The sequence below is a fragment of the Alnus glutinosa genome, chromosome 1 (genome assembly GCF_958979055.1).
Source record: "Alnus glutinosa chromosome 1, dhAlnGlut1.1, whole genome shotgun sequence".
Lineage (NCBI taxonomy): Eukaryota > Viridiplantae > Streptophyta > Magnoliopsida > Fagales > Betulaceae > Alnus > Alnus glutinosa.
Window position 1 is genome coordinate 33,811,312 of NC_084886.1, and position 15,442 is coordinate 33,826,753.

At 34.8% G+C, this 15,442-nt stretch overlaps 1 protein-coding gene across 1 annotated transcript; it reads right to left on the bottom strand.

Moving 5' to 3' along the window:
* Positions 1 to 328: 328 nt before the first annotated feature.
* LOC133878892 (B-box zinc finger protein 24) lies at positions 329 to 3,805 on the bottom strand. The gene is made up of 3 exons (XM_062317459.1): positions 3,083 to 3,805; positions 1,023 to 1,319; positions 329 to 853 (listed from the first exon to the last, which is right to left on the bottom strand). The coding sequence occupies exons 1-3, from the start codon at positions 3,263 to 3,265 to the stop codon at positions 623 to 625; spliced, it is 711 nt and encodes a 236-aa protein (XP_062173443.1). The 5' UTR covers positions 3,266 to 3,805; the 3' UTR covers positions 329 to 622.
* Positions 3,806 to 15,442: the final 11,637 nt, after the last annotated feature.

A 15,442-nucleotide genomic window follows, 5' to 3' on the forward strand; every position in this document is an offset into this window, starting at 1 on the left:
ACAAAATCGCAATACTCAATGCAACCTCACTACAACCTCCGATTGTTGTTGTCCGTATAAGCGACATTAAATAGTTAGTTTTATCGATTTTCTCCTCTTTTTTTTTTTTTAATGTAATTTAGTTAGTTCCTTTTTCTTTGTTTTGCGTATCCTTTTGATTAGGTAAAATAATAATAAAATAAATCAATTGAAATACTCTGATTTGACTTGAATGAAAGCAGTTCATAGCTCAGCTATTTAAATTTCTTTGAATTTTCCTAGATTTCTCCTATGCTTTGCTTAGCCCACAGTAGGAGATAAGTAGTTAGTTTCAAAGGACATTGCCTAGTGACATGTTAAAGCCCAAGATCACCGTGTGCATATCTCAAAATTTAAGTGAAGGCCAAAATTACATATAGAGAGTAAAGACACAAGTAAATCACCTAAACTGAACCTTTTAGCTAGCCCACGATCAAGCAACTCCTAAAATGTATTACCAACTGATTGCAAACATAGTTTTCCTGAAGAAAAAAAAATAAAAACGCTTCAAAGGTATATACATACACAGACATAAATACACACATGTATTTATGGAGTATGATATATATAATTCATGAACATTTCAAATCTTATTGTATGACTTTTAGCCAAGATCAGGAACTGTGAAATGCTCATCATCATCTTCTGGTAACTCAAGTCTAGGCTTCTTGTAGGGCATGTTGGATTTAGAGGGTCTGTATGAGGTAAAATTGCTTGACTGCAACACTGGAACCTGAGGAACTTCTGCTGCTGCTAAAGCCTCCTGAGGCATTTGCTCACCAAAAAGACCCATGTCTGCTAACCATTCAAACTCTCCCAACTCAAGTGCCTCTTTCTGCACAATAGAACAAACAAGAATCCCATTGAAATAAAATCAAAAAGTAAAGCACGTGCTGGCAATGTGATCCCCGCGTTTTCAATTCTTATCATTCTTTATAAAGACAATCACATCCAAATACATCTACCGAGTAAAGAATATTTTGATTCAGATATGTTGTTCTTACCTTATCAGAGGATTCAAGATCAGAAAATTGCAGCAAGTCATCAACAGCCCAAGGAGATGTGAAGGTAGAAGTTTGCTGTGTGGGCATTTTCACCGGAATCTGTTGTGAGTTCGGATGGGGTGGCTCCAAGCTACTATTTTCAGTGTCCTTACAACTGGAGCTCAAAGCCACACGGATTCCAGTGGCCAGGAACCGCTGATGCTTTGCTGAAAGGCTACCAGCCGGATGAATTGGTTCATCACAATCCTGACAAAAGAGGGCTCTGTCTTCGACACAAAATATGAAAGCTGCCTTATCCTGCTTTACCAAAAAGAAATGAGAGAGAGAGAGAGGAGGGGGGGGGGGGGGGGGGGGGGGGGGGGACAACATTGCGAACAAAACCAAACGCAATTGTGACAACTTAGCACAGGTACTACAAATGTGCTGTCCATTTGAGGGCTTATTCTCAGTGTTTCTTTTCTTTTCTCTTTTTCTTTATCCTCTCATCAGGAAGTTAACAAAATACACCAATCATTGATTGTAAATAACTAGATCGATTCATCTCCCCCCAACCAAAAAAGAAAAAGAAAAAAGAAACTAGATTGATTAAAAAATATCTTATATCAATACTTAGACAGGAAAGGAGGCATGACAAAACAATAAAATCCTATTTTAATAAAACTATTGCTCACGCCATCCCTGATGTTAGGTCCCAAACATAAAACCCCTCTTTATGCATGCAGATGAAAAAAGATCCAAGTAAACAGAAATAAATAAATAAATCAGGATCTTTTGAGGCAAGCCTGTAGCAGCTCATGAGAAGATCATGTAGCCTTCTCTTGCCATGGTTGTGCTTCACTGGTATTTTGTCTTTTTTTTATTTTTCTTTTTTCAAATCACATATATTAAAAAGAAAAACTCATGTAAAGTAGTTGCAGTAAATTGCATAATTCACATTTATCAAATGTACCTCTTGGCACATGAAAAAAGGAACAATGTTTTGAAAATCAGCTACTTCAAAGATTAATGATAGTAGATACAGAGATCGATTGCTGATAATTTTTGAGATAAATCTAGGTTACATAATGAGCTGAGACAATAAAATCAGAAGTAATCTTCTCCATTTATAACGAGTCTTCAAATAATTGTAATCTTAAAATCAGATGAACATAAAGTTGATGTAGACACGTGCTACGCTAACTTGTCATCTTTTTCTCACAAGGCACCTTCAAGGCTATAACACAGAAGATCATAGTACTTTGATATTTACTATATTCCCTTTCTGTGTAATTTTGTTGGGTGAATGACTGATCTATGGTGGTTCATTCAAGTAAAGGATCTAATCATATTCTAACTAATATCACCATTTGTATATGTACAACAAAAAATTTGTTCAAGGAAGACAATTTGTATACTCTTAACACTTGTATCAGCTACCAAGAAGCCAAAAGCTGATCAAGAAAATCTACAGTTTTATAATGTAAGGATATAAGAACAGCGCTAGCCACGTTTACATTATCACTCCAAAAGAACTAGTCAAATAGAACTCTCTAAAATCACTTATAAAGCTCAATCTCAGCTAGTAAGGAAGATCAACTTTTTGGGTAGTCACAATCTCCCTCACTCAAATCTCTAAAACCCTCGTCAAATCTATGTCATAGAGTACCTTAGCGCCACATAGTATTACTATAGTATTGGTAACAACCGAGAAAAAGGTCCGGCCATATTTGCACTATTGCTCCAAAAGGTTTACTCAAATTAGAATTGGACCTCTTTAAAATCATTTATAAAGTCCGTCTCAACTAAGAAGAAAGACTAACTTCTTGGGTGTCACACTTAAACTTATATTGGCAACCAAACATGATGCAATTATTTTTGGGTTGGTAAGATTTGAACCTAAGATCTCTAGCGAAATCCCACTTCACCCCAATTACCACCTAAGCCAAATCATAATTAAAACTAAGAATTTTAAACACCAATCGACTAAGCAGATGGATGGAATAATACCAATAAATCTGCTGTATACAAGGTAGGGAACCATCAATAAATTAATAATAGTGATTATAAATAAAATGAATTACCTGGCAGATGTCACATTTAGGGAGCTTGTTGGAGAGGCACTGAAGGAGAAGCCTCTGGTGCTTGCTTGCAAGCTTATTTGCAGCATGAACGTCAACGTCGCATCTCGCGCACAGGGCCGCCTCATCCGCGCAACAAATAACTGTTGCCGGAGCTTTCTCACACACATCACACTGAATTTTCATCTTCCCACTGATTGATCTCACCTCCTCTCCTCTAATATCTTCTATTTCTTCTCGGGCTTTTTATATCTCTTATGCTTCCTCTCAAGCTTTCTGCTAGGTTCAAAATATACAAGATACACAGAATATACCCACCAGATGTTTGACACAGAGACACAGAGAGAGATTCTTTCAAAGATTCAAGCGCCACCCAGATAGAGAAACGTTGTTATAGAGCCAGAAACACTGTAACAGCGTCAGAAAAACTGCACGTGGTGCTAAACCGACAAAATTTCGAAGAAAATGTGAGACGAAGTGACCCTGCTAATCTAATCTATAAAGGGTCCCCTTTTTTTCTTCCTGGGAAACTACTCAAAACCCTTTAACAGAATCCTGAGCTAAACTCCAAAAGTTAGGCGAAGCATGGTGAAAGTGGTCTAGCAGGAAGAGAGAGGAAGAGAAGATTGGAGAAGATAGAGGAAGAAAAGTCGTTGAGAAATAAATTAAGAAGGATGTGAGAGAGGAGGATACAGAAGGAGAAGGTGAAGTGATTGGTGGAGAGTACAAGAGCTCGATGCTGTGAAGATAAGAGGATTTGGATCTTTTGTGTTGTACAACTGTACAAAGGGACGAGGTCTTGTGGGGTCACCTCCCATTTGTGTGGCTTGGAGCCGTCGGCGTGCCAGCAAAGCACTAGCCACAAGTTTTCTGGGATATTTTTTGAGAGCTTTACTCGAGTTGGTGTCTGCATGTGCAGACAGTTGACATCATTTATTACATGTTGTTCCTCGTTGAGTAGGCAAACTTAGTGTTAGGGATTAAATAAATCAATCTGTTCGATAATTTGCTTGATACCATCTCAGTTTAAATCAATTTGAACTCGAGTTTGATATTGTAGAAACTTGCTCGTTACTGTTAAAGCTTGTTCGATTAGTAAGTGATATATACCTGACTCGCTCGGCAAAATTCGATAGGGGTTAGTGAGCTCAGCTCGTTTAAAGCTCGATTAAATCGTTCGCCCGACTTGGTAGTCCGACTTGTTAGCTCGTTCACATTTCTTATATATAACTAAAAATGAGTTATATAAATTTAAGTATGTATATTAGTAATTAAGTAATATATGTTATATATGCTACTTAACACACACACACACGTGTATGTGTATTAGTTAACATACTAACTAATTAGTTCATAAACTAACATATTATCTAATTTATTAACATATGCCAAGTGATACATACCTGATTCGCTCAGCAAAACTCGATAGAGTTAGTGAGCTTAGCTCATTTAAAGCTCGACTAAATCGTTCGTCCGACTCGGTAGTCCGACTCGTTAGCTCGTTCACATCTCTTATATATTACTAAAAATGAGTTATATAAATTTAAGTATGTATATTAGTAATTAAGTAATATATGTTATATATGTTACTTAACACACACACATATGTGTATGTGTATTAGTTAACATACTAACTAATTAGTTCATAAACTAACATATTATCTAATTTATTAACATATGCCAAATAAATGTAATTAATTATATGTTACTATATATATATAGTGCACTATCTAAGTAAATATTGTATTACATATTAAATATAATACTTTGATAATAGTATTTAGTATATTAAACTAACATATTAAGTTATTAATAGTTGTTTGGAGGTTGTTCACATATTCAGGCTTGAACTCCGCTTTGATCACACATTGAAAAATTTAATAGCCTACCTCGAGCTCTAGTTAAGCTGAGCTTGTCAAGTAACTCGGCTTGGCTCGAATGCCATTCTTAACGAGATCGAGCTTAAGCTTGAGCTCACCCGAGTTTTAAAGGAGCCGAGCTTGAATACACATTTTATAGCTCGGCTCGAATTCGAGCTCGACTCATAAATGAACCAATCTTAAAATCATCAAACTCGACTCAGCTCGGCTCGATTACATCTCTACTTAGTGCAATCTCTATCGTCCAATTTCAACATGTTTCATTTGGACAATCAAATGAAAATCCAATGGGTTTCCAAATTTCTATTTAATTATACTTACATTTTCGAACTATAAATCACTCAAAATGAGTTATCCCATCTTTAACATGGGAGTTAGTCCCACCTTGGCAAAGGAGCGGAAATAGAGTGTGCTCTTAAGACTGGTTAGATTCTCTTTTGGTCAATAATTATCTGGATGACTTCTGATTGTAAGTTTATTTTTTCTATTCAGCTTCGACAGTGTCATTTTTTTTTTTTTTTTTTTTTTAAATTTCTTGAGTGTTGTGTAGAAAAAAGAAATCATGAGACTTAGTCTTACATCGGCAAGGAACGGGAGTAGAGTGTGCTCTTAATCACGGCTGGGTTCTCTTTTGGTCAATAATTGTCTGAATGAGTTACCTTAGTGAAACCCACTAATGAGTAATTCAATTCCGTTAGTGTCGTTTCTCTTTTTTTCCACTATCCAAGTTTTGTATAGAAAAAACAAAATAAAGAGTTATTCCATCTGTCGGTCACATATAGATGTGCCAATTCTTATGTAAAAATACCCCAAATTTGTGTCGATTCAAACAATCAAATATTAATTCTCTCTTAATCATAAGTTTTAATTTTTGTCTTACTCAATAGTCTAAACTCATCAAAGATATAGATGTGCCAATTCTTCTATAAAAATACCCCCAATTTGTGTCGATTCAAACAATCAAATAGATATTAATTCTCTCTTAATCATAAGTTTTAATTTTTGTCTTACTCAATAGTCTAAACTCATCAAAGATATAGATGTGCCAATTCTTCTATAAAAATACCCCCAATTTGTGTCGATTCAAACAATCAAATAGATATTAATTCTCTCTTAATCATAAGTTTTAATTTTTGTCTTACTCAATAGTCTAAACTCATCAAAGATATAGATGTGCCAATTCTTCTATAAAAATACCCCCAATTTGTGTCTATTCAAACAATCAAATAGATATTCATTCTCTCTTAATCATAAGTTTTAATTTTTGTCTTACTCAATAGTCTAAACTCATCAAAGATATAGATGTGCCAATTCTTCTATAAAAATACCCCCAATTTGTGTCGATTCAAACAATCAAATAGATATTAATTCTCTCTTAATCATAAGTTTTAATTTTGTCTTACTCAATAGGAACTCAACAAAGATATAGATGTGCCAATTCTTCTATAAAAATACCCCCAATTTGTGTCGATTCAAACAATCAAATAGATATTAATTCTCTCTTAATCATAAGTTTTAATTTTTGTCTTACTCAATAGTCTAAACTCATCAAAGATATAGATGTGCCAATTCTTCTATAAAAATACCCCCAATTTGTGTCTATTCAAACAATCAAATAGATATTCATTCTCTCTTAATCATAAGTTTTAATTTTGTCTTACTCAATAGTCTAAACTCAACAATGATCCAACTAAGCCATGTGGTGTAGTAGACACTTGCGTCAGCGAATTGGGTTCTCAAGGGATGGATTTAGGGGGGCGATATAGGCTATGACCCCCTCAATTCCAAAAAAGAAATAAAAATTTAGGTAAAATATAAAAATTATAAGGTAAAAAATAAAAATTTAGCTTACTGGTCCCTACCAGTAAATTTTTTTGACTCATAACCTCTGTCCATAAGAATTTTTGACTTTGTCCCCGGTTCTCGCGGTTTTGAAGAGATCTTTTTGTCATATGGAAGTCCTGTTTTCAAGCTGTTTTGGTGATAAATAAATGTTTTCTAAACTTTTTTTTTTTTTTTTTTTTTTTTTTTTTTTTTTTTTTTTTTTTTTTAAAGTAAAAAATCCAGGTCAAAATACAGGAGATTTTGATGATAAATAAATGTTTTCAAAACTTGATTTTTGGGCTTGTTTAATGAAAAGAGCAAGGCAAGTCTAACTCAATTAGACTAGCAAAGTTGAAAAGAATTTTATGGAAAAAGTTTGTGGAGGTTAAAGAATAATAATTATGCTTATTGATACGCAAAGAGGATATGTATTGGAAAATTGTTTGAGGTATTACTATTTTTATTATAATTCAACAAAAAAATTATACAAAAAGGTTCGAGTTTAACTCAGTCAAAAAATATTTTCAGTTCATAAATAAATTTTTTCCAAATAAAACTTGAAATCCAATAGATTTGATGAAGCCAAGTGCAAACAAATCTACACTTCACTTGCTTGTAATTAATTGTTTTGCCCGGTTGGATTCTCGCTCGAAATTTGTTTCTCTATCTGTTAATAAATTAAAATCCTCAGCCCAAACAAAAAGTTTTCATTCTCTTCTTTTTTTTCTTTTTCTTATCTTTGTTTTTAACAAAACTAAAGATTTCATTCTTTCTTAGGGTGCGGTTGGTATTGCGATTTCATAGAGAAAAAGTGCGATTTTAAACCAAATCGCAGAAAATGAACCGTTTGGAAACTGCATTTTTAAAAAATTGCGATTTGCAAACGCAAAAAAGTGCTTATTCAAATCGCAAGCAATGTGATGCTTTTTTGAAAACGCAGTATTTTAAAAGGCTAACCTGCGATTTTAACGACCAAATTGCGATTTTGCCAAACACTTAACTGCGTTTTTAAAAATCACTTTTTAAAATCGCACATTTTAAAATCGCTATTTTTAAATCGTACTTTTTGAAATCACAAACCCAAACGGACCCTTAGCCACAAAATGAACGAATTGAAGGACGAATGTTGATCGGTATAAGTGCCTGCTGTATTTTGTATACCTAACATTCTGCTATAGATTCAACCCAGCAGCTACCCCAACAAGGTTATTGGACTTCTCCTTCTTCTTTTTCTCACTTTTTAGTACATAAGTTCGAGCTAAGGGTGGCAATTTATGTTGGATTGCATGTTGGGTACGTTTGAGTCATGTTGAGATATAAGTATAAAATTATATAGGTCATTTTTAATTCGACCTATTTAATAAAACGGGTCATACATACCCCTCAACTTTAACTTGTTAATTTTGTGTTGAATTCATTTTGGGTTCGCGGGTTGTATTAAAAATTGTCAACCTTAAAGGTAGCGTGTTGGAGTAGAGTCATGTCGAAGCATGTATATAAGACTATATATATAAGTCAACTATAACCAAACTCATTTAATTAAACGGGTCAGAATTCTCAACCCTAATCCGCTAATTTTGTGCTGAACTCGGATCGAGTTTATGAGTTGTGTAAAAAATTGTCAGACCTAAATGTTGCGTGTCGGATTGAAGTCGAGTTTACGAGTTTATGACAATTTAATTAAACGGGTCAGACTTCTCAACCCTAATTCGCTAATTTTGTGTTGAACTCGGATCGAGTTTATGAGTTGTGTAAAAAATTGTCAGACCTAAATGTTGCGTGTCGGATTCAAGTCGAGTTTACGAGTTTATGACAATTTTTGACATGACTCGCGAACCTAATATGAACTTAATACAAAATTAGAAGGTTCAGGTTGAAAGGTTTGACCCGTTTAATTAAGTGAGTCGGATTAAAATTGATATTTATATATAGTCTTATACCTTCATACCTCGACACAACCTGATCTTGACGCACGAATATAAACTGCATGAATTTCTTTTACATCCATACTTGCTCGGTGAGAGAACGTCGTTGTTAAAGAATTCTGATCTTTTAATTATAGGTTTACTAGCTTAGTTTGGATTCAAGGGAACACAAAGTCTCACAAAGGCCATCAAGGAGAGAGGTCACTACAGCACCACATAAACAAACAAAAAAGAAAGAAGTTAAAATAAGTTTACTAGTTTACATCTTCTCAAATTATTTGTTCGAATTTAAGAGAATTCAAATGTGATTGTAAGAGACTATTTATGAGACCCATCTAACTAAATAAAATTTGTATTGTCTAACCATTTATTCGGTCAAGTAAATTTCACAATGATCTCTCACAATTTTCTACCTAAATACTCTTAAATTCAGAAATATAATTTGAGAAAATTTGAACCGAAACATAGCATTAGCAGACGAAGTGATAACAAATTTCAATGTAAATCACTAAAAGTTTGCTGACTCCCGATATTTGCAGTTTATCAACTGTTATCTTTTTTTTTTTTTTTTTTTTTTTAAAAAAAAAGACAATTGTTAATTACCATCTTAAATATTTTACACATGGCGTGAAATTTTAATGTACATAACATCTCAATGCCTTAGCCATTTTTTTTTTTTAATATTTAAAATAGCTAACAAAATTGAAGTTAGGTTATTTATTTTAGCTAATGGCTTTAAAATGCACCATACATCGAATTATTAATTCTTTTTTTTGTATCATTTAAATATTATTTATTTATTTATTTTAATTATTTCTTTTTTAAGGATCATATTTATTCGAATGGTCATTTTTCTAAACGACATATTTTTCAAATGTTTTTTTTTTTTTTTGTTGGAAAGAAAGAGATAAATGAAAAGAGGAATAAAAGAAAAATCTTAAAGAAAGAGATGGGGAGAGAGAGAAACTATAAAAAGTTATTATACATTGGTAAACAGTGTCAACCCTAATGTAGAGTGACATTTATTCACCTATGCATGAAAAATGCATTTTATATTTTTGATTTTTGATTTTTGATTTTTTTTTTATTATTATTTTTTTTGCATAATCCAATGGAGAGGGTATTTTAGGTTAACGGGTTTATTGAAAATATAAAGAAATTCAGATAGTCCATTGAAAAAATCCCTTTTCTTTTCTTTCTTTCTTTTTTTTTTTTTTTTTTTTTTTTTTTTTTTTTTCTTTTTTGTCTTAAAGAATTCTATTAATATTTTTAAATCTTTAAGAAATAAAACATACATAATAATAATTTTTGAATCCCAAAAGTTTCTTTTGTTTTAGAAAAGAAGAATAAGATTAGGTAGCAAATAGCATTTGTGAGAACAGCTGATCATCGATCGATCATCAGTCTCTGTGAATCCGACATGCATTAACATATATAACACACATTATTACTCAAATTTCTTTGAGCTTATTCTCCTGGCCACGGACATGCAAACAACTTGCAACTGAGAATGAAGTAAACAAACATCGATCCAAGAGTTCGGAGATGGATCGTCGACACTCTTTTTTCACGGCAGACACTCTTTCTTACTCAACCATGGAGTAAAGCATCTAAGAGTTTGGAGAAGCAGACGAGATGGCAAAGCCAGCGTGAGCCTGTAAGCCCTCGTCCCAAGCCTTCTCCTTGACATTTGTCGACGGATGTCACTCGCGACACCATTGGCCACCTCGCTAAGCTCCTTCGCCCACCTCTTCAGCTTCTCCTTGAACCCATTTTGTTCCGAGAATTGGTAACTCTTCAGAAACGCCCGTCTTGCATGCCAGAAATCACGGCCGTGCAGGCGATCGCGACGCCCACTTGCGTAGTTTTCTTCCCAATCTCCGGCGGGTTGCAGTTGGAGGGGTACTTCATAATCGTCGGCGTTACTTTTGTCGGACGGCCACTCGTGGGACATGATGACAGGGCGGACTTTGGCATGTCGCATTGCAGAGTGTCATTGGAAGATTCCGGCGGCGGCATCTTGTACGTACTTATAGGGAGGAAGGAATTAATAGTAATTCGATCTCTTATTGAAAATGGAGATGCATATATGGTGGTTAAACCACAAGAGGAAGTGCGTTAGTGGGTGGTTGATTTCGTCGCACCCAAGATCTAGCAACCTTAATTAAGAACCGATTTAATCAACGCTTTAGGTCTACCAAATATGGCGGAAAAAAGGAGACAAAATGACAAATGATGGAGTTTCTCTCTCATTCACTCTCTCATGCGCTCGCAAATGGTTGCTATGGTTAGGTAAAGGTTAGGACTAGGAAGCTATAGCTAGAAGGAACTTGAATATTATATATAATCTTTTAAGAGATTAGTATTCTTAATGACTTCACTTTGATCGTAAGACCAAGAAGAGATAAACATTATGCCTAGGATGACGATTATATGGTGGTGATGATGATTAATATACGTACGTACATAAGTATAACATAAGACCTGAACTACCGAAAACAAACAGTACAGCAACAAAAACCAGAAAAATACATAACTAGATACTAGTAAATCAACGGTAAAACCCGATTTAGACAAACCATTAGCATATTACTGCTCTGAGGGACGAAGCCAGAAATTATTATAGGCAGGGGTTAGGGGTCAAAAAATTTTGTTGTTAGGGGCCAATAGACTATTTTTTTTTTTACCTAAAAAGTTTTTTGTTCTTTGTAATTGAGGGGTGCCATGGCCTATACCAGCCCCACCATTCCTCCATCCCTAACTGCTCCAGAGGGAGACCTTGAAGGCTAAAGTTGAGCAGGAATGCCACTAGCGAAGCTGGTAGCGGCCAATGTCGGAAATAAGGAGTGCTAACAAGAGCGCCCCACAAAACTTAGCTCATGCTTCCGAGGAAATTGGAGGGACTAAGAGGTATATTTACAACATCTCCTTCTAAGGCAGGGCGTCTGAAGCCGAACGAAATTAGATGTTGTTGAAGCTCAAATTTGAATATGAAAAATCTAAATAACCAAAAAGGCTCATCGGAAAGGAGCTCTTCGAGAAAGAGCCAGGAGACCATGGATTTGCTGCAAAAGATCCATGGTGTCGGTGGCACGTATAGCTCACGTGTGCCAAGGAGGTGCGTGTGGTACACTGGTTAGGATAGGAGCCATAAGGTGGAAGAGATCAGACCAGTAAAGGTGAAGAGGAGAGGCGTGGATGACAAAAGTAGATGGATGGATGTAGATATGATCCCCAAAATCCTAACCAAAAAGGAAAATAATAATAATAATAATAATAATAATAATAATAATAATAATAATGAAAAATAAAGTGATTTCTAATTTAACGTGTGTGTGCAACGTGTAACAAAATATCAAAATGCAGAATGTAAATGAGACAGATGTTTTGTTAACAAAGTGGAAACTCAATTAAAAAAAAAAAATACTATGTGGCAGCCAAACTTAGGATATCCACTATTCAGAAGACAAAGCTAGTTACAAAGTAGTAGCACTCACATACCCCTGATGCAGTGGTCGTACTTTGAACGCTGACGCATAACCCAATGCGAATACCTCCTAACCAAGTCACCTACTTGAAGGGGTCTACAATGTAATCATTTACCTTAAGGCTCCTCCTTAAGATAAACTTCAACATGGGCACAACAACAACACTTCGGCAACGGCTTGAGAGCAAACTGATCTGCACAATAACTCCTAAATTATACTCTCTAAGCTCTAAGGAATTCAATACCGAATTCTTACAAATTACATGCCTAGAGACCTCTATTTATAGGCTACAGATGACCTAAATCGAGTTTGATACGATTTTCTTTAGGTGGCTTCCAGACGATAGCTGAGAGCATCCGGACGGCCAACTATGCAACCGGCTTTCCAAATTCACTGATATTCTTTCCTGAATAAAGCCGTGTCTGGACAGTTGCACTTTAGCTACACGCAATTTCCATAACAAAGACTGGCGTCAGAACGGTGTTGCCCTGACGCCCGAACGGTTGCAATTCTTCTCCATGTCTTGCCTTATCAAGGACAACGTCCGGACGGTTGTAGCTGTCTTCCCATATCTGTGTCTGTGAAGGAAATCATTTTACTTGTCAAACACTGAAAGGTGTCTAGGCGGTATAGTCACATCGTCTGGATGGATTCACTGATGCACTTGAACGCTGGATTCTTCTGGAACTCTAAAGAGCGTCCGGACGTGTTGCTGAGACATTCGGACGGATAGAAGCTTGAACTATTCGAAGCTTCTCGACACTGATGGGAGTCTGGACAGTATTGCCATGTCGTCCGGACGGATGTTGCTGACTGATGAGTGTCCAGATGGAAACAAAGGATCCGACTTTTCTGATTTGGAATCTGCACAGAATCTTCCTAAAATTTCTGAAGTAGCCTTCTTGAAGCTTGTGATACTGCAACTTGTCATAATAAGGCTCTTTCCATATGAGAGAAATAAACTCTGAATATCTGAAGACTTTGAAATATACGACATCTCTGTGAAAACAGCAACATTACATGATAGTGATTTGTCAACAGAATGCAACTAATCAAAAACTAACAAATAATAATAATAATAATAATAATAATAATAATAATAATAATAATAATAATAATGTTGGGAATAATTCTACTCCAAGTTGAATTGGGGTAGTAGTCCAAATCCGGGTCCAATATGGACTCCTTGAAGAATCTGATCCACAGTCCAACTCCCAGTTGAATGGGGATAGGACTCCCATACCAAATCAAGCTCTAGGCACTCCTAGTTAAAGCAGGGCCGTCTCAATAGATTTTGAGGCCTAAGGCAACAAATTTAGGTGGGTCCTTTTTTATATTTAAATATTTAATTTTTTCTAAACGGCTTGCAAAATTCATCTTTGTTAGGAGACATTTAATTTCAATAGATGTCCAATTTTGTGTTAAGCTACATATAATTCTTTTTATGTATAATTTAATTTACTTCATTCTAAAAATTATTTTAATGGACAACTTAGTCTTAGTTTTAAGTTTATGTAAAATGATGAGTTTAGTAACTATTTCAGGGGTACAATTAATGTAACATTCCATTTTTCTTTCTTTTCCTCCTTAATATCTTGGAATTCAATTCTTTGTATTTATTTTTTTTACAATAATTGAGGCCTTAATTAAAGAGCACTGACTAATTTTTTTGTTATAATATTATTTTTACCATAATTGGGGCCTTAATTAAAGAGCATTAACTAACTTTTTGTCATAATTGGGACTTTAATTTTTTTTTTTTTAAAAGAAAATTTAATTATACTATCACTATTTGGGGCCTTATTTAATTAGGGGCCTTAAGCGATTGCCTAATTTGCCTAGCCATTTAGCCGACCCTGAGTTGAAGTGGGAGTAATAAACCTAATTCAGGTTTGACTTTACCTCTTTACCTATAAATAGACTCATACCCCAAGTATAAACGATAAACTGAATATTTTATGCATAGAGCGTACTTTTCTCTTAGAGACTAACTTAGGCATTGGAGTGAGATCCCCAGGAGGGTCTCTTGATTTTAGTTGTTTTGCAGTATTTTTGGAGAGCGTGAATAACATCAAGAACATGTCATTCACACCATACTGGAAATTGGCCTAACAATTTGACACCGTCTGTGGGAACGATTATTCGTTTCTCATATATATATATATATAACTGTCATGGTGATGAACACGAGTTCAGAAGATGCTAGAAGAACTAGGACTACTCAAAATTATGCGGGGACTTGGAACATCCCCATGCGCAAATAGCAAATCCAAAACTCATGTATAATGGATCTGTACGGATCCATGCAAATCTGTGTTTACACACAATGAATCTGCATCTAATTTTAACAGATTTACATCCACTCACCAAATCAACGTTCATCTCCCTCGGTTATGCAAAAATTTATGTTCGACGGCCACATATCCGTATTCATGCACACCAAGTTGGTGCTGGTCTTCATCGAGCGTGCGAGATAAGTTTACGTTCTTCCTTTTATCGTTGTTAGTAGCAGTTAGTAATTTTAGTAGTTTATTGTCTTATTTTGTGACTTTCCATTCAAATACATGCCTTCCGTAATTATGATGATTGAAAAAATTTATGACCATTGGTTTTACGAGAAAAGACAAAAGTTTGAATGAGATAAGTATTATCTCTTGAATGCTTTATTATTGGAAGCCAAAACATAGTCCTTCATGAGACTGGTGCTGGAAGGTTTTGTCGAGATAAGTAATAAATAAAAGTGCTTACTTTTATTAACATGTTAGTATGTAGCCTTTCATAAGTGTGTAAGTGCAGAGAACAAGAAAGGGAGAAAACCTTAAGGCGAATCCAGGTAGACAACCCTAAGAGGATTTTGAGAATTTTGATAGGATTTAATGGAAAATTCTAACGGAGGGTTAAAATTAAAAAAAAATTGAAAGATGGATACCCTAAATTGACACTTTTTAAAGTTTTTAAAAGTAATGAAAGATCAAAGGTTATAAGTAAAGTTTTCCCTTATTATATGACTTGAATCCCGATCCACCTTTCGAGAGCACGATCTTGTGAGTTGAATTGGGTGTTTGACCATGCAATTTCTTCGACACTCTAATTTCACAATCTCATTTGGACTTAGTTCCGGCATCTCATCCATCAAATAAGAAGCACATTGAATTTTCATAACGTGATGCAAGCTCTCAAGAAATGCATTGGCCATGAAGCCTTTTTGTGTTTTTATTTTTATTTTATTTTTTATTTTTTTTCAAA

What these genes read in the sequence shown, in the direction of transcription:
- LOC133878892 (XM_062317459.1), bottom strand. Translation starts at nt 3,265, where the DNA reads ATGAAAATTCAGTGTGATGTGTGTGAGAAAGCTCCGGCAACAGTTATT. An exon ending in CTAAATGTGACATCTGCCAG is followed by an intron (nt 1,320 to 3,082) that starts GTAATTCATTTT and finishes TTGGTAAAGCAG; the next exon opens with GATAAGGCAGCTTTCATATT. An exon ending in ATCTTGAATCCTCTGATAAG is followed by an intron (nt 854 to 1,022) that starts GTAAGAACAACA and finishes TCTATTGTGCAG; the next exon opens with AAAGAGGCACTTGAGTTGGG.